Here is a 24,988-nt window from a genome sequence, read left to right as displayed (position 1 = left end):
AGTGAGCACAAGGATTCACAGCAGGAGCAGAACACTCTGCAGCATCCCAGCCAGGCCCTCATCCACATGGCTCCTAGCAGGAGATCTGCAGCCCAGACTTGTTCTTCCACAGCTCTGACATAACTATTATGTGCCTCAGAATCCATGCCTAGAGAAGAATTGTTGGTTTTTACCCTAAATCTCCCGCTTCCAGGAGATCCCAGTGCAGGGCTTGGCGTCCAAATAATTTTTAAAGCATTAAAAAAATCTCCTTTCAGGGATGCCCCCCCCCCAAAGCTGGGGGCTGCTCAGGGTGTAGGGTGAGGGGCTCTGGGCAGCCAGCTGGGCCTAGGCAAGTACAGATGGGTGACAGACATTGCCACTGCTGCAGGATTGTCACTGTCCCCAGGCTGAATAAAACACTAAATGCAGCACGGCCTGGGAGCAGGCAGAGCACCCAGGGCCAGGGGATCCCACGTGGGAGCCAGTGGAAGGGTTTTAGTAAGGTCATGCTTGAAAAGCATCTCTGGGGGTCCTGCTGGGTGTTGGGATGACCCCAAGAGTGTAAAAGTCCTCGTTTCCCTCGTTTCAGAAGGAGTCTGAATGTGCAGGATCAGCTTCTCAAGGTTGTTCATTTTCCCTTCTCTAGAACATTCTCTCTCTGCCCTGCTGAGCTCTGTCCAGCAGCTCGGCCATGGCATTCTGTCTGCCCTCAGGGCAGTGTTCACATTTTATACCAAAAACTCCGTGTGCCGTGGTTACAATAACGTGCCAATGTCTGTCATTGGTGTTGGACAGTGTGTCTGTGCCTGAAACCAACAGAAAAGTGTCACCAGCACAGCGAGACATGGAGGGCAAGGAGAAGGAGAAGAAGGTCAGGACATGCCCAAATCCCTCCATCTTGTACCCCTGAACCCCATTCTAAAAACCCCAAAATTCTACTTTTTCACCCTGTGTTGATTCAGCTACCACACTGCTCAAACCCTCGTGGTTTGTAATTCCTCACACAGAGTTGGCAGTTTTTTCCACAGGCTAAAATCAAAGCCACAGGTGTTTTTGACTTTGTGCCAAGGTCTGTGAGCCCCTGCCAGGGTCTGGAGGCAGCCAGAGGGGTGTCCTGGGTTCCCACAAGCATCTCTCCTTGTTTTATTCCCAGGCTGGAGCTCTTGAATCAGTTCTGCCAGCCGAGGGAACACAGGGCTGCTGTGTCTGCCTGGCCAAAGCCAGGCCAGGGCCATCTGTGCACCCCAGGGACAGCTCACAGGGCTGGGGCTTCAGCTCTGCCTGGCCACTGCCAGCACCACCCCACAGGGACTTCAGGGCACCCTAAGCTGTGGGGAATTTTGGAAAGAATTCGATTCATTTTTAATGAATTTTTACCATTTATTTTTTCTTCTACACAGGCAGGAAGGGTGAGTTGGGCTCACATCTTCACTGCATGGTTCAGAAGGTCACAAGACCCCTTTTAAGGATTTATTGACCAATAAAACACTGCCAGTAAGGATATTTATGTTTTTAACCCAAACATCTTTTTTTGGACCCATGCTACAGTGTGAGCTTTCTTAGCCAATCATGCTATGGCACACAAACCCACAGTGCTGCATTCTAAACTCCTTGGTTACCTCTAGAACTATTTTTATTTCTTTATCTTAAACTCTGAACTTTCTAAAGTTATAAAGTTTCTATTTAAAACTATTCTATTTAAAACTCTAAACTTTCTTCTTCTTAATTTAACGTGTCTCTGCTTTAAACTACAAATCCACATTCTCCCTTCCAGCACCTCAGTTTGGGAGCTTTTTCCAGGTCTCAGATCAAATCCTGGGTTTAATTCTAAGCTTTGCCTCACAGGCCCAAAGCTCTGAGAGTTCCCTGCATTTCAGATTCCAGCACTAAGGAAGCAAAAAACCCCACAGGCACTGGGGGGACTTGGGCCCAGAAATGGACACGGATTTAGCCACGTGTGGAAGGGCAGAGGACTGAGCTGCTGAAGCCTCCAAACTCCAAACAAAAGGGATTTGTGGTTTCTGCTCTTTGCTGTTGTGTCATCCACACTATCAAATAAGTGACTGCAAGAAAATCCTGGCAGCTGGCAGGCAGCACTTTGGGTTTGGGATCTGGCATGGGGCAAGCCCTGTCACAGATTTTACAAACCCATTTCCCACAAAACCCCACTGCACGGCCTCCCTGTTGGAATTTGAAGTGTAGGGAACTCTCAGGATTTTGGGGTTGTAAGTAGAAGTTTAGAGTTAAACGCAAGATTTAATTTGAGACCTTGGAAAAGGCTCCCAAACTGAGGTGTTAGAAGTGAGAATGTGGGTTTATAATTTAAATTTCCTCCACATTAAGTGGAAGAAAGTTTAGAGTTTAAGATACAGAAAAAAAAAAAGTAGTTACAAAGATAAACAAGGAGTTTAGAATGCAGCACTGTGGGTTTGTCATAACATGATTGGCTAAGAAAGCTCACACTGTAGCATGGCTCCATAAGACAAAATATTTAAAGATTAGCTTAAAAAACATAAATATCTTTATGAACAGTGCTTTATTGGTCAATAAATCCTTAAAAAATCTTGTGAGTCTTGTGGGGTCTTGTAACCTTCTGAACCATACTGTAAAGGTGTGAACCAAACTCACTCTTCCTACCTATATAAAAAATAAGGAAAATAAATCACATCATCTAAAAAAAAACTCAGAGATCCCGTCTCTAACTCATTCAAAAGTCCTTCCAAAATCCCCACACCTCCCCCCAGCCCTGCCTGGCAGAGGGGTAGGAGGTTTATTCCCAGCTGAACTCCCCACTGCCTCCATGCTGCCCTGGTCCCCAGTCCCTTCTGGAGCAGGATTTCCCCGTGCCAGCTTTGGGAATGGGAGTTGGTTCCTGCCCAGGGACAGGGGATGGAAAGGAGAGGGCTGCAAGGGCTGCATCTTCTTTTCCAGGAGGACCCAGCAGTTGCAGGATTAGCAGGAGTGGCTGTACAGGCATCCCTTCCTTTTCCAGAGGTGCAGGGACCCCTCTGCGTGTTCCACGCCCCCGGGATGAATCCCAGTGGCAGTGATGCTGCCCCCGGGGTAATCCCTGTGCAGATGCCTGCCCCAGAGGTGCAGGTGGTGTGCAGGATCATCTCTGCACATCCCAGCTGCTCTCTAGGCTGTGGCAGGGACAGCAGGAGCATCCAGCCCCGATGGATGTCCCATCCAACCTGGCCTTGAGCCGCAGAGGGGCTGGGGACAAGGCATGGAGGGACAGGACACAGGGAATGGCTCCCAGTGCCAGAGGGCAGGGATGGGTGGGAGATTGGGAACTGGGAATTCCTGGCTGGGAGGGTGGGAAGGCCCTGGGATAGAATTCCCAGAGCAGCTGTGGCTGCCCCTGGATCCCTGGCAGTGCCCAAGGCCAGGTCCCTGCAGGATCCAGGACATGGCACTGTCTGGCCCCTCAAGTCTCAAGGGGCAGCTCCCTCACAGAGCTGCTCTCCCAGGGGCTGTTCCCCCTGAGGATTTACATTTCATCTTCCTCCTGCACACCCCAGATTCCCTGGGGTAGCTGCAGTGAAGGAGGAGAACCAAAGCCCCTGTTGAATGCAGCAGGGGAGTGGGACCCATTCCTAAAAATTCCTTTTTCTCCTTGTTGGCACCCAGGAGCTGTGCTCACAAGCCTGCCTCTGTCTCTGTGTGTCCTTCTCATGACAAGTGTGGGCTCTTCCTTGATTTGTTGCTTGATTTGCAGCTTTCTGGCAGGCTGGGATCACATCTTCTCGTGGAAAACCAGGGAAGCCCGAGCTGGAGCCCTGTCAAATGCTCAGCAGGAGAGTGGTGGAGCTTTGGCAGAGGGATAATTCAGAGCCCTGGCCTGCTCCTGTCACCTGCTTTGGCTCAGTCACAGATATCTGCAGCTGAGATCACAGAAGCAAGGAATGGTTTGGGTTGGAAGGGATCTTCAGGACCATCCCACTCCATCCATCCCACTTCCACCTAGTCCAGGTTGCTGCAAGCCCCATCCAGCCTGGCCTTGAGCTGGAGAGGGACTGGGGACAAGGCCTGGAGGGACAGGACCCAGGGAATGGCTCCCAGTGCCAGAGGGCAGGGATGGATGTGAGATTGGGAACTGGGAATTCCCAGAGCAGCTGTGGCTGCCCCTGGATCCCTGGCAGTGTCCAGGGAGCAGGTTCAGCCCAGGCTGCAGCTCCTGGTTTCTTTCCAGAGGCAGCCTTGAATCCAGAAGTCAGGCCCTGGAGCCAAAAGCCAATTAGCAGCAGTTTAGCTTCATCAACTTCCTGGCTGAGTGCGAGTTTTAATTAAACATCCCATTTAAATTAGGCAGCCATCACATCCCGAGGGCTGGCCTCAAGATTCAAAGGCTGCAAGTCCTGTGCTTTAATTAAAGGACTCACAGGGTTCAGCTCCAGCTTCTGTGACAGCTCCTCATCCTTTGGAGGGCAGGAGCAGGAGAGCTGGGAGCAGCTCCTGCCCTGCCATGGTGCCCCTCTCCTCTTGTACTTCCACAGGGATGCTCCCGTGGAAGAACTGGCTGGGAGGTGACTTGGCTGGAAGGAGGGAAGAGGCAGGGGCTGGTTGGGGTGTCAGAGCAGGTACTGCGCTCTTGGGGTGATGCCAAGAGCTCTTTTGGGGTGAGTTTTGCTGAGTTTGGTGCTGATGCCAGCAGCTGAACGTGTGCCCAGGTGGGCAAAGAGGCCAAAGGCACCTGGCTTGTACCAGGCACGGTGTGGCCACAGGAGCAGGGCAGTGACTGTCCCCTGTGCTGGCACTGGCACCTCCAGCCCTGGGGACAGCTCTGGGCCCCTCATGGAAAGGACACCGAGGGGCTGGAGCGTGTCCAGGGAAGGGAATGGAGCTGGAAATGGGTCTGGAGCTCCAGGAGAGGCTGAGGGAGCTGGGAAGGGGCTGGAGAATTCCTGAGGGAGCTGGGAAGGGGCTGAGCCTGGAGTAAAGGAGGCTCAGGGGGGACCTTGTGGCTCTGCACAGCTCCTGACAGGAGGGGACAGCCGGGGGGGTCGGGCTCTGCTCCAGGGAACAGGGACAGGACAAGGGGAAACCATCTCAGGTTGCTCCAGGGCAGGTTCAGGTTGGATATTTGAGAAAATTTCTTCATGGAAAGGGTAGTTAGGCATTGGAAAAAGCTTCCCAGGGCAGTGGTGGAGTTCCCATCCCTGGAGGGATTTAAAAGCCATGTGGATGTGGCACTTGGGGACACGGGGCAGTGGTGGCCTTGGCAGTGCTGTTGGACTCCATGATCTCAGAGGGCTTTTCCAATTCAACAATTCTGTGTTTTTATGATCCTGCCTGGTGCCAGAGCCTGCAAACAAGCTGGGTTTGAAATGGGACCAAGCTCCTCACCCCTGCTGGTGTCCACCAGCAGTGAATTGAGGCTTGTCCAGGTGGAGCTGTCACAGCCCTCCAGCACAGAAACAACCAGCCCAGCTCCCTCCTCACTCACAGCCAGCGTGCCTGAGCTCCATCCCTGGCAGCTGGCTTGTACAGGAGGGAAAAACCAGAGCAATTCTGACGGTGCAGAGTTAAAATGATGCTTTTCTCTGTTTCTTGGAGCCTGCTCAGCTCTCCTGAGCCTTCAGCCTTCTGCAGCGGCTGCTCTCATCGCTGGGCTGGGACAAGGGAGAGTCAGAGAGTGACAGAAATCCCTTTGTCAGCCGTGCCTGGGAAGGAGGAGGGTTATGGAGCTGTTAGTGAGCACAAAGAGAGGACAGATTCTCTCCTGAGTGCTCTGGGGACAGAGAGATTGAAATGCTTAGCTCCCATTAATGCTAATGTGAACCACAGAGGTCTCTTCTTACTGCCTTGGACTGGGAGCGTTGAGAAAAGAGGGCAGCTTCCCACAAAGAATAAATCCCCTTGCTTTTAAGGCACCGGTAAATGGGATTTCTCTTCATTTCACACTCATTAATTTCCCTGCCTGTGCTGCTTGGGGGGGTTGGGCTCAGCTCCTCTCCAGCACATGGGAGCTGCCAGGCCCACTGGGTGATCCCATGGATGGTGTCCCCAGAGCGGGGTTCCCGACCCCAAAAAAGCCACAACGATTTTGTTGCCCCGTGGAGATGCCAAGTGCAGCATTCCAGGATATTCACAGCTCCTGTGGAGGACTCCAGTGCCTAAAGGGGCTCCAGGAGAGCAGGAGAGGGACCTTGCACAAGGGATGAAGTGACAGGACAAGGGGGAATGGCTTCCTGAGGGAGACCCATCTGGAGGTGGGAATGAAGCTCCTGCTGGTGAAATGCTAAACCTCGGAGCTCCTGTGTCCAGTGAGCCCCCCCATATGTAAGAACTGGCCTTAAAACTCTGGGAAAATTACATTTTGCATATGAGATAATGCTCTTCCCTCACCTGCACTGGAGGCAGAAAGAATATCTGGAGCAGAGGGGAGGGCTGAGCTGAGAAAGGGGTGCAGTGAGCCCACAGGCAGGGATGCTCTGAGCTGATGGAGCATCTTTTTGTGGGGGCTGCAAGCTTGCTGCACCAGGGGAGATGTTCTGCTGCGAGTCTGGGGGTGCCTGGGGTGAAGGAACCTCCATGGACAACAAACGCAGGCACCACAGAGCTCTTATTAAATTTTAAGCCCACTTTTAAAAAGCTTTCCCATCAGGAAAGCCTCAAAGAATTATGTTGATCTAAAGATACCCTTTATGAAATTCATGTTAATGGGAAAAAAAAAAAAAAGGCTTTTAAAGACTTTAAAGGAAGGAAAAAAAAAAAAAAAAACAACAACATGCTGCAATTTTAATGAGGAGCTTGTAAACACAACCAACCCCTGCTGATTTTTTCCATTAATTGCCTGTGTTATCAGGGACCTGGGCCCTGCAGCAGCACAGCTCTCAGCAAAACACCTTGCTGGGCTTGGGGCATCTCCCCAGATCCAGGAGGGCTGAGGAAGGTGATGGAGGCTTGGGAAGAGGCAGGGCTGGGTTGTCCCTGCAGGGGCTCTGACCTTGCCTGGGCGAGGGAGGAGGGATGGGGGGGATCTGCTGAGCTGATTTAGCAATCCCATTTTTATTAGAGATGCATTCCCTGATTAGCTCCACATCCTAAGGATAAATGACAAAGGAAATGCAGGAAGCACTCGGGTGAGATTAAAGCCTCCCGGGGAAGCAGCAGCGAGGTCATTTTCTGGGCCATTATTTCCTGGGCCATTAAAGGGTTGCCAGGGCTCTCCTCGGTGGCAGTGCTGGGTTTTACTCTTGATTTCAGCCCAGAAAGAGCAGAGCCCTCCTCCCCTCTCCCATCTTCCACACTGGCATCCAGGGGGGCACAGCACCTCTGGGAAGGGCTGCCAGCCCAGTGCCCACATCCTGATCCCTGGAAGGATGGGCACAGTAGATTTTTGGAGATTTGGGCACGTCAGCCACCTTCCCAGCACCTTTGTGTGTCTGCCTCAAAGCAAGATCACCCCCCAAAACCCACGGGGTGTTTGCAGCCAATTTGCAGCCCAGAGAAGAGGCAAAATCTCTCCCAGAGGAAAAATAGCTGAGGGTGATTTGGCCAGCTCTTGAGATAATCCACACACTGCTGCGATGGCAGAAGGGGGAGAGTGGGAAGATTCCTGAGTGAGTGTTCAGAAAGAGCCATAAAAACGAAAAAGAAAAAGCATTTGATGAACATAATGATTGTTATTACAAAATTCTGCTGCTCAGGGCTGTGGGAGCGTTCCCACTCCAAAGGGAGAAGGAGCACTCAGTATTTTGCAGGAAGACCTTTACCTTCTCTTGGATTATGGTTTTTTTCTCACTTAGAAATGGGGCAACCGAGAGGCATTTTAAAACTTTTATTCCATTTTCAGTCTCATGTGAAGGGTGAGACAACACAGATGTTCTAATTCACACCATCACAATCAGAAGTTAACTATTTCCTAATTACAATGCACTATAATCCCTTCTTGGCCTATCAGCCTTTGCCACACCATGCTGCAAATGCCTTAATGCCAATAATCTAAAATTACCCCTCATGAGTCTTACTACAATACATCTTTATTTTAATTCTATTTCTCCAAAGTGTCTAGTCTTTTTCAGCAAAGCCATCCTTTAAAACTTGTTTCTAGCCCCATTTCTCTCTCAACAACCTCTATCCTATTCCACAGCATTTCTAAGTCAACATTTCTTATCTCAAAGTTTACATACAGATACATGCCATATAAACTTTCTGTCAAGCTTTAAGAATTTTCTATCAATCCATTTCCCCTTCACTGTCAGGAGGCTTTGGTTGATTTTCAGTCTGACTCGGGTGGCCTGACCTGGGTCAGACCCTACAGAATTTTTGGTGATTCCCTGGAGGGCACAGATCCAGGGGAGGGAGCAAATGGCTCACTGTGAGAGCCAGGGTGGATGTGGCTCGTCCCTGATCACCCAGGGAAGCCTGTGGAGGAGGTGGACACTGAATATCTGCTTCCCAAAGCCAGGGTATGATGGGTTAACCCTCCTTTTCCCCCTCCTTGCACTCAGGCACACCTTGGTGGGATGCTGCAGCCCATCCCCAGCCCAAATCCCACACAATCCTGTCTCTTTGCTGGAAACCATTAGATGGGCCCATGTCGGATCAAAGGAAATCTTCATCTGGTCTCTTACATCTTGTGGGTGCCTCGTCCATCAGCTGCACTGCAAGAGCTCTGATCTGGGTGTGCTGGGAGAATCTGCCCACATTTCCACAGCTTGCCTGTTAGCAGAGCGAGGTCTGTGCAGATAACTGAAGTTGTCCATGTTGCTTTTGTTTTTCCCTTGTTTCCATGGATTTTCCTGATTGTTACCAGCTCTGTTTCTGCCTGTTAGTTCCGTTACTTGGAGTGCTTGAGAGGGACCTCTGTGGAGTCAGTTGTATTTGTGCTGGGGGATGGATGAGTCCTGGACATGGAAATGACCTTGCTCTTTGCTTCCCCTGCAGAGCCAGCTCTCCCAGGCCCTGAATGGATTGTCAGACAGAGCCAAGGAGGCAAAGGAATTCCTGGTCCAGCTCCGCAACATGGTGCAGCAAATCCAGGTACTGAGTCTCCAGGAGGAGAAACTGCCCCTTCCCACCAGGATGAGCCATCCCCTATCCCTCTTCCCATGCTTGCTTGGGTGGGTGCCCTCCCAAAGGAACCTTGCTTTCCATATTGCCCCCCTGAACCTTCCCCAAATCTGCTGCTCCTGGTGGGAGGGAACAGCAGAGTCCTGAGCCCTTCCCATCTCTGCCATGGGTGGATCCAAACCTGTTCCTCACCTGCCACTGATGCCTCAGGTTTTGGCTTTTCTATTTTTCCCATTCTGTGCTGCTTTAGTGTGAGGGTCTGGGCTCCATATTATGGGATGGTGAGCTCTCTGCACAGAGCAGGGAGACAAAACAATTCCTGCTCCAGCTGGGCACCAAGGACAAATGATCCAAAGCTCAGGCCCAGGAGCACAAACAGCGTGGGCTGCAGAGAGAAAAACAAGCAGGATGGGAGTGCCTGGGCTAAAGCTGGAATGGGACAATGAACTGCAAGGTGCAAATGGAGCAGAGCTGATCCCAGTGAGAGCCCCCGGGAGCGCTCGTGCATTTTGGGACCATTTTGGTTCCTCTTGGCTGCAGCCCTGGCTGGGCTCTGGTGCTGCCCAAGGTGGATCCATGGAGGAGATCCTTTGAATAAATCCCTGCTTTATTCTGTGACTCCATCCAGCCTCTGCTCCAGGGCAGCCTGCACAAGGCATCCCCACCACCACATTTTCCACGCTCCAAGGCCGCACGGATCCCACATCCGATGCTGTGGATCCGTGGGTGACAGTGGTGCAGCTGCACGGGCAAAAAATGACCCCTGTGGCACCATTAAAAAGGGAAATCCAGTTTTCCAGCTGGGCTGGGGATGTTCCCTGGGCTGTGATTCCCTGTGTGCCCTGCAGGAGAACAGCGTGGAGTTCGAGGCCTGCCTGGTGGCCCAGTGTGACGCCCTCATCGACGCCCTCAACAGAAGGAAAGCCCAGCTGCTGTCCCGGGTCAACAAGGAGCATGAGCACAAGCTGAAGGTGAGCCTGGCTGGTCAGAGAGCTCCCTGCAGGGCTGGCACTGGGTGGGGATGAGGACTGGGATGCTGTTTTTTGGGGAGGTCCCTCCTTTTCCACGTGAATTCCGTCTTGCTGCAGGCGCCCGGCCCGCTCGCAGCATGTCCCTGACAGAGCCCTGCTTCCTCCAGCTGGTCCCCACTGAGTTGTTGGGTTCATTTCTAGTCCTTGGGTCAGCAGAACCACGTGTACAGCCTGGAAAATCACTTTGTTCGTGTCACACGTTGCTCCCAAGCTTCTGGAATGATCCTGCAGGATGCTGAGTGCTTGTAACTTCTGCTGAAGTCCTGAGCCACTTGGTGTGATGAGTTGTCACCAGGAGCAGGATTGGCTCTGATTTCTCTGCTTTCCTGGCCTCGGGGTGGTGGTGGCACTGAGATTGGTGGCGTTGGGGAGCAGAGGTGCAGCTCAGTGGGAGCTCCTGGTTGGTGTCATTCCCACTGTCACCACACCACGTCTTTCCAGCTGATGTGGGGCTGAGAAGGGAAGCAAAGGACCAGGTGTCACCTGGGAGCAGTGGAACAGGTGCAGCCATGCCCAGAATTGTTGGACACGGGGCTTGCACCCTGGCCACCAGTGATGGAGTCCAGCTGAGGGATGTCCCACCCACATTTAGGATTCCAGGGTCTCTTTCCCACGGTCATTCCAATGTTCTGCCTTCTGTGTCTCTTGACTTTGCTTTGGGCCACCCAGGAGGCTGCCAGAGGGATTCCTGGACCTGCCTAAAACAAGGGTGAAGGCCACCAGGCCTGTCTGCATGCAGACCATGGGCAGCACAAGGGCATTTCACGGGGAGGGGGACAATGGCAGCTTTGTGGGACAGAGCCACCATCAGTGCTCATTGCAGCAACAAAGCACAACCCCAAACAGCCTCAGCACAGAGGGGACCCCCAGTGCCTGGTGGGCTCCCTTTCCCTCATCCCCTTCAGGGCATGGTTAATTAAACTCTCACAAAGCTGGGCAGCACAAAGCAATTTCCCTGCTCAGCACAACCCTCAGAGGCCTTTGGCTGGAGGAGTGGATCTGCATCCCCCTGCTTGTTCTGTCCATGGATCTGCATCCCACTGCTTGTTCTGTCCATGGATCTGCATCCCACTGCTTGTTCTGTCCATGGATCTGCATCCCCTTGCTTGTTCTGTCCTTGGATCTGCATCCCACTGCTTGTTCTGTCCATGGATCTGCATCCCACTGCTCGTTCTGTCCATGGATCTGCATCCACTGCTTGTTCTGTCCTTTCCTGTCCATGGATCTGCATCCCACTGCTTGTTCCTGTCCATGGATCTGCATCCCACTGCTTGTTCTGTCCTTGGATCTGCATCCCCCTGCTTGCTCTGTCCTATGGCCTCCATCCCACCCCCATCCACCCTCGTTATCAGCTGGGCTTTGTCGTCGGCCAGGCCTGGTCCTTAGGAGAAGAAACAGCCCTGGGTTTGTGACTGGACTCTTAAATCAGCCCTGGAGCCTCCCTCCCTGAAGCTCCTGCAGCTCCAGGTGCTGTGGGAAGGGCAGGAAGGGCTCTGTGGTGCCCTGGCAGGGGTGGCACCTGAGCCTCATCCAGTTAGAATGAGAATCATGGAATGGTTTGGGTTGGAAGGGACCTAAAATCCCACCCAGTGCCACCCCTGGCATGGCAGGGACACCTCCCACTGTCCCAGGCTGCTCCCAGCCCTGTCCAGCCTGGCCTGGGACACTGCCAGGGATGCTCACATCAGCACAGGACACTTTTGGCCACCAACCCGTGCTGGGAACTTCACCCTTTCCCACAGGAGGCCTGTCCTGTGTGTCCACTTGTCACTGCCCCATCCTGGAGCATCTCACCCTTGGAGATGAGTGAGCAGGGAGCCTTGGCAGTGCCAGGGAGCCCTTTCAGGCCCCAGCTGGTGGCTCCAGCAGCCAGCACGGAGCCGCAGTGTCCTGGCTCCTGTCCTGGACTCTCCATGGGCTGCTGCTCCTGCCCAGTGGGATTTTGGCCATGCTGGCACCGTGGGATGGAGGGAGGAGGAGAGGCACAGGGGGACAGAGCCAGCCCCTGGCACAGGGCCACAGGCACCTCTCAGGACACGGCCCAAGTTCCCAGCCCCAGTTCCCATCCCCGCGTGGCTGGCGCCTGGATTTGGGCTGGCTTTGGCTTTGGGACTGCCCTGCTTTGTCCTGACACGCATTCCACGGAGGCAGGCACACATCCAGGCCTGACTCTGGGCCAGCACTAATTCCTGCAGAGCAGGGAGAGGCTTGTGAGGACACCAGCTTGGGAGGGACATCTCCCTGCCCTTCTGCAGCCTCCCACCATGGCTGGATTCAAGACTTGAGAACCTGGGCTCTAAAAACCAACATCTGGAGGAGCACTGGGGCCAGGGCAGCTCCTCCTGCAGGACACATCTCCTTGTGTGTCCTTCCCATTGCTGGTGCTGCCTTCCAGAGGAGTGCTGGGGTCTCTCCCGAGGGGTGATGTCCTCCAGCAGCACGGGCAGGTTTGTGCAGGGCACACAGAGGCTTCCCTGGAGCCTTTTCCCAGGAAGAAATATCTCTCCTCAGCCCACCACACGCACAGGATGAGCTCTGGGTGCACCTCCTGAAGCTCTCAGCAGCACTGTGGAGCATTCCAGTCTTTTTCCAGCCTTCTGGCTGTGATTTCTCCAGGCTGCTGTTCAGGCAGACAGCATTTGCCACGTTTCCCAGGAGAGCAGATGACAGAAAACGCTCCCCAAGGCCTTCTGTCCCTGGCACTGGCTCTCCAGAGGTGAAATGCTGCTCCTTCTTCAGGGCTTCAGTCAGGATTGTCACCGTGGAGACACCCCCCTGGGAAAAGCTCTGGCTGTGGGATTCTGCACACTCAAAGCCTTTGCCGGGGTCTGTCCTGGGGATTTTTCCATCTGGGATTTTTCCATCTGGGTGTGCAGCTCCGTGGTGAAGCACAGGGCACCACCTTCCATCCCCACGGCCCTGCAGGTGACCCAGGGTGAGGAGGGTGACGTTCCATGTGACATTCCATCCGTGTCCTCCATGTGACATTCCCAGCAGGACTCATCCCAGGCACTGGGAACGTTGGGTGCCTTGAAATCTGTTATCCACCCAAGCACTAAAAAAAGGAGGAGGACACTTAAGTAGAGCTGAGTGGAGATGTTATTGCCTTCTAGGAGCTGTATTAAAATTAAAATGTAAATTATAGTTAATGTCATCTCAGGGAAGAAAAGCTCTTGAAAGAACTGTCCTATTTTAAGGTCGTGGTGAACTGCTGTGAGTGCACAAAAACCCCTTTTTATAGGCTGGAATTAGCAGCCAGGTTCTGGCTGTTGCCTTATTTAGCATTTAAAGGGGGGGAAAATGGTATTTGGTAAAAAATGACCACAAATAAAATGTGTGGAGCTTCCCAAATCCCCTCAAAATCTGAGCCATGAAGAGCCAGGCTGGGGTCAGTCTTTTCTCTGAGCTAACAGCCAAAGGGAAACAGCCTCAGGTTGCTTCATGAGAGATCTAGATTGGATATGAAGGAAAAATTCTTCATGGAAAGGGTTGTCCAGGCCAGCAGTGGGATCACCATCCTGGATGTGTTCAAAACCCACGTGGGTGTGCCAGGTTTTCCTGGGAATCTGGAGCGAGTCCTTCCTGGCCTCCCAAGGCTGCCCCTCAGCCCAGCACAGGCTCCTGCACGAGTCCAAGGCTTGAGGAACTCCCAGATTTCCCTTCCAGCTCTCTCCATCAGCAAACTCTGCATTTCTGGGGTGACAGGGAGTAGAAATCCCTCAGGCACGAGGAGAATCCCAGGATTCTGTGGCTTAAGAATCACAGGATTCAAGTGGCTTAAGGCCACATGGAAAATATTTTGGCTTTACTGACCCCACTGGGTTTAGAGCAGGCCTTCAAATGTATGAGAGGTGTATATGACTTATTTTTAAGACCTTTAATTTTACTGATCAAAGTGACTGATGGAATCTTTCTGCCCTGTGTGCATCCCATTTCTCCTTTAAAGCCACGAAGCCCCAGGAGATCCCAACCAAAGATCCTTTTTTTTTTTTTTTTTTTTTTTTTTTTTTTTTTTTTACCTTAAAAGCAGCTTGGTGCTGGTGAAGGCAACGTGGATCTCTACTGTTGGCTTTTGTGCTGTAGGGATGGTGAAATTAAAATGCTGTTTTATGCCCTGGCTCTCCAGATGGATGACGCTGGATCCCTGAGAGGATCAGAGCTAGAGAAGGGCTGGGACAGAGCTGCAGCTTTGGATTCACTTGAAAAAAGGCTGCCCTGGGAGTTTGGAGTGTCTCTACTGCTGGAGCCTCTTTTTTTCTAGTCTTTGACCACCTTAATAGAAAAAGAAAAAAAGCTTTTATTATGTCTTCACCCAGCAAATGCTGTTTCCTGGCTGGAGGCAGCAGATGGCAATTCTGCTGGAAATCCTTGGAAAGCATCAGCTCCAGCAGGGAGAGGTTCACAAATTCATTATCCTGGGCAAAGCAGACAGAGATTAAAGCTGCAAAGAAGATAAGAAGATTGTTTTAGCAATCCCATCTTTGCTGCCTTCCCAGTGGCACGTGCATTCCCCCACAGAGGGGTCGGCGTGGCTTTTCCAGGCATTCCACGTGGGATCCCCTTCCCAGCAGGCAGGGAATGCACAACCTGCCTCTGCCTTGGTTGGTACAGCCAGGATGAGCTCTGACAGCAGGCTTGCACCCCACTGATTGGTTTTATCTCACGGGGTGCAGCTGGGAGACCCAAAATGCACACAGGCAAAAAGCCCTTGCAGGAGCAGACAAGTCCTGAGCCCTCTCTCTGAGCAGGAGGGGTCACACAAAGCCAAAAAGCTGCTCTGCACCTCCTGGATGGACTGAGAAAGGAAATCCAGGGGCTTGCCCTCTTTCAGGAAGGTCAGTGTAGGAGTGGGATCTCCAGGACCAGCTGTTGGCTCTGCTTTATCCTTGCAGGGCCTGAAGGGGCTCCAGGAGAGCTGGAGAGGCACTGGGATGGAGGGACAGGACCCAGGGAATGGCTCCCACTGCCAGAGGGCAGGGATGGATGGGAGATTGGGAACTGGGAATTCCTGACTGGACTGGAATTGCCAGATTGGCTGTGGCTGCCCCTGGATCCCTGGAAGTGTCCAAGGTCAGGTTGGACAGGGCTTGGAGCAGCCTGGGACAGTGGAAGTGTCCCTGCCATAGAGGGTGGCACTGAATGGCTTTTAAAGATCCCTTCCATCCCAAACCATGCTGGAATTCTGTGATTCAGCCCAGCAGAGCTGTTCCAGTGCACTCCAGTGTTAGAAACTGGAATTAATGAACTCCCCACTCCAACAACAGCAGCAGTGTTTGAGGCCACAAGCAGCATGTGCAGGTCCAGCTCCATCTCAGAGCCATCCAGCATCTCCACAAGCCTCTGGACAGTGTCCTGGGCCAGAGGAGCAATATGGGAGCTCCCTCTGCTGCCTTGTCCACCCTGCACAGGGGCTGCACTGGCTGCTCCCTAAAAATCTGGGGCTGCTCTGCAGAGCATTGAATGGCATTTCACACAAGCAGGGATGTTGTCCCGAATCTCCCAGGGAACAGCCTCAAGATGCACCAGGGGAAGGTTTGGATTGGATATTAGGGAAAATTTCTGCGTGGGAAGGGGTGTCCAGCCCTGGCACAGCTGCTCAGGAGTCTCCATGCCTGGAGGGATTTAAAATCTGTGTGGACTTGGGAACAGGGGTCAGTGTGGATTTCTCTCTCTTTCTTTCTTTCTTTCTTTCTTTCTTTCTTTCTTTCTTTCTTTCTTTCTTTCTTTCTTTCTTTCTTTCTTTCTTTTTTTCTTTCTTTCTTTCTTTCTTTCTTCTTTCTTTCTTTCTTTCTTTCTTTCTTTCTTTCTTTCTTTTCTTTCTTTCTTTCTTTCTTTCTTTCTTTCTTTCTTCTTTCTTTCTTTCTTTCTTTCTTTCTTTCTTTCTTCTTTCTTTCTTTCTTTCTTTCTTTCTTTCTTCTTTCTTTCTTTCTTTCTTTCTTTCTTTCTTTCTTTCTTTCTTTCTTTCTTTCTTTCTTTCTCTTTCTTTCTTTCTTCTTTCTTTCTCTTTCTTCCTTCTTTCCTTTCCTTTCCTTTCCTTTCCTTTCCTTTCCTTTCCTTTCCTTTCCTTTCCTTTCCTTTCCTTTCCTTTCCTTTCCTTTCCTTTCCTTTCCTTTCCTTTCCTTTCCTTTCCTTTCCTTTCCTTTCCTTTCCTTTCCTTTCCTTTCCTTTCCTTTCCTTTCCTTTCCTTTCCTTTCCTTTCCTTTCCTTTCCTTTCCTTTCCTTTCCTTTCCTTTCCTTTCTCTTTTTCTCTTCTTTTCTCTTCTTTTCTCTTCTTTTCTTTTTTATTTTTTTCTTTTTTGTTAAGTTTGGGATTAAAAGTGTGAGATGGTATTTCTTGTTTGGACTCAGATGTTTATTAGATCTTACCTATGTTACAGTCTCACAAACTGTGAGTTCTACAGTACTTTAACAAATTAAAAACGCAGTCATATCTCTCTTTCTCTCTACAAGGCCTTTTAAGGATAAACTGTTTATTTAAGCAATGATACTTAAATTATTTTTACTTTTAACTTAATAACTAACTACTCGTGTCCCACAACATGGACTTTTTTCTCCAATTACACAATATCACCTAAACTTATGAAGAAGGTGGTGAAGAAGAATTAGCTTCTGCTTTAAAACTTCTATCTTTTATATATATATATTTATTTATTACTACATTTTAAAACTTCAAGCTCTAAGTTTCTTTGCTCTGTGATACTACACACTTCTATTCAAACTCCACGCCCATAATCTCAGTTCTCTCATTTCCTTTTGGAATATTTTTCTACAATCTCAGGTCAAATGCAGTGTTCTCTTGGGGGTCAGTGCCTGTCAGCACAGAAAGTCTGAAATTCTCAGCACCCAGGGTTCCAACAGCTCAGTGGTGGCTTTGGCAGTGCTGGGGGAACAGTTGGCCTGGGTGGTCCTAGAGGGCTTTTCCAACCTGAAGGAATCTGTGCTTCTAAGCTGCAAGGCTGGTGATTCTTTTCTTCCTGTGCAGTAGATTAAGTAGAGGTGATTAAATTTTAATTAACCAACACATGATGGCACTGATTGCCCTGCAGGAGTCACCCCCCCCCTGGAAGCCCAGGTTCCTTCACTGTGCCTCCTTTCCCCTGCCCATCCCTCGGACAGGAATGCTGGCAGGAGGAGGTGCTCTCCAGCTCAGAATGGGCATCCCAGCCCTGCTGAGCCCCTGGAGCAGCAGGCACTGAGCTCCCAGGATTGTTCATCCCTGTTTATTGCAGTTTTTCCCATCTGGCTGCAGCTGCCAAGCTCATCCTCACAGCTCATCCTCGCTGTAACACTCCACGGAGCTGCACAGCTTTGGTCAGTGCCAGTGGAGAACTGCACACAGCTTTTTAAAGCTCTTCCAGGAGTAGAAAATAAAAAATCTTCCACAAGTGCTTGAGCACATTTGTCCAAGAATAAAATCTCTCTTCCTGAGCTGCTTGTCTCAGTGAAATCCTGGACCTGCAGGGTTCAGTGTGAAGGAGCAGCCAGCTTTCAAATAAATCCTTGTGGCATCCAGCCTGAACTCTCCTCCTTGCTGTGCTTCAGGGAAGGTCAGCAGAGCCCTCAGGCACCAGCAAACCACACTCCTGTGCTGGGATACTGGAATGTGATCCCTTGGGGAAGGAGCTGTGAGTGCAAGAGGTGCCTTAATGTGGAGCCTGGGCAGCCCCAGGCAGAGCTTGGATTTATTTATTTATCTCCTCTCCCTGGAGCTTCCCTCCCGAGGGAATTCTGGTCCCTGCAGCTTTTGAGCATCTCAAGCAGATCCCCAGGGATGGGGCTGGGGGAGGTGGTGTGTTCATTCCTCTTGCAAAGAGCAGCTGCCAGGGTCACTCCTCATCCTCTTGAGTGCAGCTGCCCCAGAGCCAGCCCCATAAGCTGCCTCCTGCATGCCAGGGGTGGATAGGGCAGCTGTGGATCCAGGGAAGTTGGCATTTGCTTTGCATGGAGCTCACAAGCTGCCATTTGGAAGCTGGCTTAATTAAAGGCAGGGCATGGAGCTGCCCTCCTGCTTTGAATAACTATGTGTGTTAATGATTTTGGGCTGAACAAAGCTTGTTAGAACAGGTTGTGGACTCCTCATCCCTGGAAGTGTCCAAGGACAAGTTGGATGGGGCTTGGAGCAACCTGGGATGGTGCAAGGTGTCCCTGCCCATGGCAAGGGGTGGAACAAGATTGGTTCGGGTTGGGAGGGACCTTAAAAACTTTCTGGGTTTCTACGTTGTTGTTCCCCTGGTTCTGAAAGATCTGGAGCTCAGTGTGTGAGTCCTGGCCAGTCCTGCCTCTGCTGTGACCCTGCTGTCCTTGTCCCCTGCAGGTGGTGCGGGACCAGATCTCGCACTGCACGGTGAAGCTGCGCCAGACCACGGGGCTGATGGAATATTGCCTGGAGGTCATCAAGGAGAACGACCCCAGCGGCTTCCTGCAGGTCGGTGTGGGGAAGGCTGCTCCAGCAGGGATGGGCCCATAAAATCAAGGATCTGCCTCTGGTCACCTCCATGTTCACAGCAGGGCAGGAGCAGCGTCAGGGCAGGGACGTTTCCGGAGGAGAGGGTTGCAGCAGGGAGTGGATGGTGCATCTCTGGAGCAGGGATCACGCCGTGTGGCAGCAGCTCTCTGGCACAGAGAGCAGGCACAGAAAATTTCCCAGGCATTTTCCCAGGGAGGGCTGTGAGCAGATCAGAGGAAAGAATGAGAAACAATTCTTATCTCCACTTGCACCTGCTGTTGTGCACACGTGGAATGTGTCGTGGAGATTTGTTTGCCAAAGGGTGATTTCTTAATTGGACACTGGATGGTGTTTGGATGGATTGACCAATTAGGTCAAAGCTGTATCGGGCTTGCTGTAGGGGTTACTGAGTTTCTTAATAAGTATAGAATATAGAATAAGTATAGAATAATAGTATAGATGATATAATAAAGCAATTGATCAGCCTTCTGCAATCATGGAGTCAGTGCTAATTATTACCCATTTTGGAGGCCTGTGGCTCTCCACTGAGGCACCAACAGACAGCCCTTGGGAGCTGCATCCCACCAGGCATTCCTGGGCTCCCTTTGGTGTGAGGAAGGGATTTGTAAAGGATTCTCAAAACCGGACTGAAAGCTCACACAGCCCTGTACATGTGTATGCAAACTCTGAGATAAGGTGTGCTGCCTTAGGAAGGCCATGGAACAGAGGTGACATGGTTGAGAGAGAGACTGAACTAGAAACAAGTTTCAAAATATGGTTTTGCAAAAAGACCAGATATTTTAGAGAATTAGAACTGTGAAAGATGCATTGTAGCAAGATCACGTGGGGTAAAATAATAGGTGATTGGTGTTAGAATTGTTAGCAGCATTGTGTGGTAAATGCTAATAGCCTGGAAAACATTTGTAAGGTAATAGGTTGGGCTCTGATGGAATGGCCTTGAGTTTTACATCTTTTACGTCTCACCCTTCAACGAGACTGGTAACAGAGTAAAATCTTGTAAAACACCTCTCAGTTGCCCCATCTCTGTAAAGCTGGGGTTTTCCAACACTTTGGCACTAAACCCTGCCATTAAACAGCACCCAGCACCCCAGGGTTCCCTCCTCCAGCCCAGCCTGCAGGGAAGAGCGATGCTGGAAACCACGTGTGACATCCCAGCCTTGGGAGGCAGAGGGAGGGGAGAGCAGGGTGGGGACAAGGCACGGGACACATCCCAGGCAGCTGAGGCTGCTCCTGCCCTGCAGATCTCAGATGCTCTCATCAGGAGGGTGCACCTGACCGAGGATCAGTGGGGGAAGGGGACGCTCACCCCCCGCATGACCACGGACTTCGACCTGAACCTCGACAACGCCCCTCTGCTGCAGTCCATCCACCAGCTGGACTTCGTGCAGATGAAAGGTAAGGATCTTTCCAGTGCCTTCCCAAAGCTCTGCTCCGCTCCTGCTGGGAGCTGACGGGCAGCTCATCCCAGGGAAAGGGCAGAAAAGGAGAGTTTCTCACCTCCTGGGAGAGATGAATTTGCAGAGAATTCTCAAGGCTTAACAGAAGGCTGGCATAGTGTGCACCTGTATGGAAACTTTGAGGTAAGAAATGCTGGCTTAGAAATGCTATAGAATAAGACAAATGTCATCAAGAGAAAAACAGAACTAAAAGCAAGTTTCAAAGGATGGCTTTGCAAATAAAACTAAATACTTTGGGAGAAACAGAACTATGAAAGATACATTGTAGTAGGACCCACAAGGGGCAATTTTAGATGATTGGCTTTAAAGTATTTACTTTAAAGCATGATAGGCCAAGAAACACTTATAGTGCATTGTAATTAGGAAATAGCTGGCTTCTGAGATGGCATGAGTTATAACATCTGTATTGTCTCACCCTTCACATGAGACTGAAAATGGAATAAAAGTTTTAAAACTCCTCTCAGTTGCTGTGGGTCAGAAAAGGGCCTAATCCAGCAACCTCCCAGCAAGACTGGGCACCCCAGACCCAGAGTTATGCCCATTCCTGTGGGTTTTACATCCCTGGGCATCTGTGTGCCAGAGCAAGGTGCCAGGAGTTTGGCTTTGCCTGGAAAAGCACTCCTACTGCATTAAAAAGTTACTAGTGCATTAAAAAGTGCTCTGACAAAGTTATTAGTGCATTGAAAAGTGCTCTGCAGGTTGGAACCTCTCTCTTGAGAGCAGCACAAGCCTTTTCCCAAACCTCTCCTCACATCCCCGTGCTCGTCCAGTGCTGAGCAGCATCTGTCACAGAGCAGATGTCCCTCCAAGCAGAGCCAGGTCACCCAGCCTGGGCTCTGCCCTCCCTCTCCTCACCTCCCTGTTGGTTTAGATCATCATTCTGGCTTTCATTTCCCCACTGTTCCCCATTCCCTCCGTGCTCCTGTTCCTGTCCCACCGAGGGCTGCTGCAGCCCATGAGAAGTTTGGGGTTTGGCAAGCCCAGGGAAGGTGACAAAGGTGCAGAGGAGCTGTGACACGGGGAGGCTCAGGAGGACACTGAACCTGGCCTGGACCTTCAGCTGCCTGGAGGAAGAGCCACCAGCTGCGGGTCTGGCACTGCTCTTCATCCCCATCACAGCTGGAATTCCTGGCCCAGGAGCTGTCTGCACACACCAGGGTGTCTCAGTGGCCAGGGGCAGCAAGGATGCTGGCCACACTCTTCTCTGTCCCACAAGGAGCATCCTCAGCTGATGGTGCTTCCTTAGCCAGGCTGTTAATCTGAAATGTCAGGAATATTTTTGGATAGCAAACCCAGGGAAGGCTGGATTGCTGTTTCAGGTTCCTGTGTTCCTGCCCTCCCTTCCTGCAATTTAGCCCAGAGGGTTATTTTTAATTAATAAGAACAAATCTGCTGCTGGTTCAGCCGCCCACCCTCCTCTTATCAAATCCCTCCTCCTCCTCCCAGCTCACCCTGGCTGTGGAAATCAGTTGTTGGTTTTGCAGACTTGCAGAAGGTTGGGTTTGGATCCCAAATCTGTGTCACAGCACCAGAGGAGGGAGGGCAACACCTGAGGCCTCAAAAAAAGAGCATCCCACTCCCACTGCCAGCCTGCAGGATCCAGCCCAGGAGGTGGAGGAGTCACAGAGGGTGAATGCTGGGCAAGTCCAGCTTTTCCCCAGGCATCCATGGCTCCTCCATGTCTGCTCCCCTGGCTCTTGGCCCTTTGGGCAGTGAGGATGAGGATGGTGGACGAGCAGCTCTGTTGAGAGATGTGTCAGGGCACATCTCCCTGTCACTCTTCCCGTGCTTTTCAGTGGGCTGTGGGACATGTGGAGATGCCCAAACACAGCAAAAAAAAAAAAACACTGGCAGTCCTTTCTGTGCCCTGTGCAGCTGATGGGAGCCAAAGGGGGCTCAGCCCCCCCAGTTTTGTTGCAGTGAATTTATTGAAGGGAAAAAGCAGGGCTGTAGATAAGTCCAGACCCAGAGTTATGCAGAACCTGTGGGAGAATTGTCCCAGGTTTGGGACTGGCTGCATGAAAGGTCCAGGCAGCTCAAGACAGGCACATTGTGCTGCCATAATTCTCCAAAATTAATTAGAAAATGGGAATAAAGCAGAAAACCTTCACCAGGCTGGTGGTGGGGGGAGGGATTTGGTGGAGCTTGGTGGGAGAACAAATCCTTTCTGCTTCCTCCCCTACCCCTGGAGCTGCCTTCCCACCGAGGCAGTAACTGCACCCTGCATCCCGCAGGGTCGCACTAATTGTGCTAATTGGTGATTAGTCTCCTCCCCAGTGCCGGCCCCGCCCATCCTGCAGCTGGAGGAGTGCTGCACCCACAACAACAGTGCCACCCTGTCCTGGAAGCAGCCCCCTCTGTCCACGGTGCAGGTGGAAGGATACATCCTGGAGCTGGACGATGGCAACGGTGGCCAGTTCAGGGTAGGTGCTTGGAGCCAGTGTGTGGGAGGGGATGTTCTGCCTCCAGCGATTCCCTGCCATCAGGTGGCCACAGGATTTGTCCTTTTTTTTATTATTATTATTTTTGCAAGTCCCCTCTTCCTTGCTGGGTTGCCCAGGGAAGCAGATGGTGCAGACGAGCTGAGGGGTTTTGGGGTACAGGATGATTTAAAGGGGTGCAAATGCCTTTCCAGTGGCCAAGTTGCCTTGGAAACTCAACAGGTTTGAAGCTCTTGTTACCCAGAGGAGCTGTGGCTGGCCCTGGATCCCTGGAAATGTCCAAGGCCAGGTTGGACAGGGCTTGGAGCAGCCTGGGATGGTGGAAGGTGTCCCTGCCCAGGGCAGGGGGTTGGAGTAAGATGATCTTTGGGGTCCCTTCCAACCCAAACCCTTCCATGAAGGTCCATATTTTTAGGTTGCTGAATATTTCATGCAAGGTATGCTAATTGCCATGAAAGCCTCATGGTTTGCCAGCTGCCAGCAAGCAGAGGTGTTTAAGGCCTGAGGGCTTTGAAATTGCTGTAATTACACAATTAAAATATTATTTTTCTCTGATCCAACACGCCAATAATTATCCTGGCATGTTCACATCCACTGAGAGAAGGCACAGTGGATGTGGATTTATCTGAATTTATCCACAGTGAGCTCAGAGTTGAGGCAAAGGAGAGGTGACGTGGGTGGGACCTGGAGAGAAGGGGGCAGGAGGCTGGGTGTGGGGAGAACAAGGTCAGTGCTTGCTGCTGATAAAATTCCTGACCAATCTCCCCTCCATCCCTGCCCTCTGGCACTAGGAGCCATTCCCTGGGTCCTGTCCCTCCATCCCTTGTCCCCAGTCCCTCTCCAGCTCTCCTGGAGCCCCTTCAGGCCCTGCAAGGGGCTCTGAGCTCTCCCTGGAGCTTCTCCTCTCCAGGTGAGCACCCCCAGCTCTCCCAGCCTGGTTCCAGAGGGGCTCCAGCCCTTGGAGCAGCTCCAGGGCCTCCTCTGGACTCTCTCCAGCAGCTCCACATCCTCCTGATGTTGGACCCCGGAGCTGGGGGCAGAGCTCCAGGTGGGATCCCAGCAGAGCAGAGGGGCAGAACCGCCCTCAGCTCCTGCTGGTGCTGCAGCCCAAGGAGCAAAGCCCATTCTGCTCAGCCTGAGCCCTCCCCAGCCCCGCAGGGAGCGGGGCAGGGTGGGATCGGGGCAGGGTGGGATCGGGGCACGCCGGGGCCGTTCTCCAGCGCCGGCGCTGACGGGAGGCGTTGCCTTGCAGGAGGTGTACGTGGGCAAGGAGACCATGTGCACGGTGGATGGGCTGCACTTCAACAGCACCTACAGTGCCCGGGTCAAGGCCTTCAACAAGTCAGGAGTCAGCCCCTACAGCAAGACCCTGGTGCTCCAGACTTCCGAGGGTAAGGCCCGGCAGCGGCTCGGACACGGCGCAGGGCAGCCCGGCCCGCCCCGAGCACCAGCAGCAGCAGCACTGCCCTGAGGGGGAGAGCTGTGTCAGGAGCCTCCAACAGAGCCAGAATTTCCCTCTCCCCCTTCTCCTGTGCAGAGGATGTTCTTTCGGGGAGGTGTTTAAATTTTGGGGTGATGCGACACGAGAGGGAAGCTCAGGAGTTTCTGCTGGGCCCGTTTAAAAAAGCAAAACGCTGCCAGCGCTGCTCCTGAGGGCTCTGCTGGACTGAGCAGTGCCACAAGCACAGGATGCAGGCCTGGCAGGGAGCAGAGGGGCTGTGGAGCAGTGGGGGTGTCCTTCCAGAGCCAGGGATGCACAGGAGCCCCGAGGCATCGTCTGCCTCGCCCCCACGCCCACTCAGAATATTAAAAGACTCCCTTGCAGGCTGCAGGGGGATCTCCCTGCCTGGCTTTAAGTACATTTGTCACACCAGGCACTTAATCCATTGCGGGAAATTGGTTTATTCCTGACGTGCAGGTGGAGAGTGGCAAGGCTGGCTCTGAGCTGGGAGTGGGGAGCTGCAGCTGTGGAGGAAGGGATCAGCCCCCACCAGCACGTCTGCTGCCCCACAGCCAGGCACAAATCCCTTCTTTGGGAGCTTTCCACGCTTGCTGGAATCCCTTTTCCTTGCTCCCAGACAAAAAATCTCTCTTTTCCAAGCTGTGTGAGGGTTTTTTCACAGCAGCAGCCAGCTGGCTGGCAGCTGGGGTCAGAAGGGAACACACACAGCTCATGGGGCTGCTGGTGGGGTGGAAGGAAGGGGAGAGCTTTCCTTCCACAGAGCAGCCCTGGGGGCTTTGAGCAAGGAGGAAAATGGGATTTTTGCTGAAGAAATAGAAGACAAAAGCAGAGCAAGCTTGTTTCTCTTAGAGAAACAAAGCTAGTTTCTCTCGCTGCCTGCAGATCACCATTCCCGTTTGGAAAGGGCAGGTCAGCGAGGAATGGGATTCATTCAGAGCTAGAGCAGACAGCAAAACTGTGACAAACTTCTCACAGGAGAGGCAGGGAGGTCTCAGCACAGCACAGAGGCCTTGGCACATCTGTCAGAGACACCCCAGTTTGCAAACTGAGCACCAGCAGCAAAGAAGCTGCAGAAATTCCTCTGGAGATGCAGGGATGGGACAAGCTGCATCCAGCCCCATGCCAGG

General features: G+C 52.0%; 1 protein-coding gene across 8 annotated transcripts in view; it reads left to right on the top strand.

Annotated features, from left to right (window-relative positions):
• TRIM9 (tripartite motif containing 9) overlaps window positions 1–24,988 on the top strand; it is a 62,015-nt gene that overhangs the window by 24,214 nt on the left and 12,813 nt on the right. For 6 of the 8 annotated variants that reach the window (XM_053945569.1, XM_053945568.1, XM_053945567.1 and 3 more), the window contains exons 2-7: window positions 8,878–8,973; window positions 9,852–9,974; window positions 18,349–18,459; window positions 19,743–19,896; window positions 22,224–22,381; window positions 23,652–23,790. In XM_053945569.1, coding sequence (XP_053801544.1) covers window positions 8,878–8,973; window positions 9,852–9,974; window positions 18,349–18,459; window positions 19,743–19,896; window positions 22,224–22,381; window positions 23,652–23,790 — 781 coding nt within the window. The remainder of the gene's footprint in view (window positions 1–8,877; window positions 8,974–9,851; window positions 9,975–18,348; window positions 18,460–19,742; window positions 19,897–22,223; window positions 22,382–23,651; window positions 23,791–24,988) is intronic. The other 2 variants (XM_053945570.1, XM_053945564.1) reach the window with 1 other exon arrangement.

The sequence above is a fragment of the Vidua chalybeata genome, chromosome 6 (assembly GCF_026979565.1).
Source record: "Vidua chalybeata isolate OUT-0048 chromosome 6, bVidCha1 merged haplotype, whole genome shotgun sequence".
Classification (NCBI taxonomy): Eukaryota; Metazoa; Chordata; class Aves; order Passeriformes; family Viduidae; genus Vidua; species Vidua chalybeata.
This window is presented reverse-complemented; position numbering and strand designations above follow the sequence as displayed.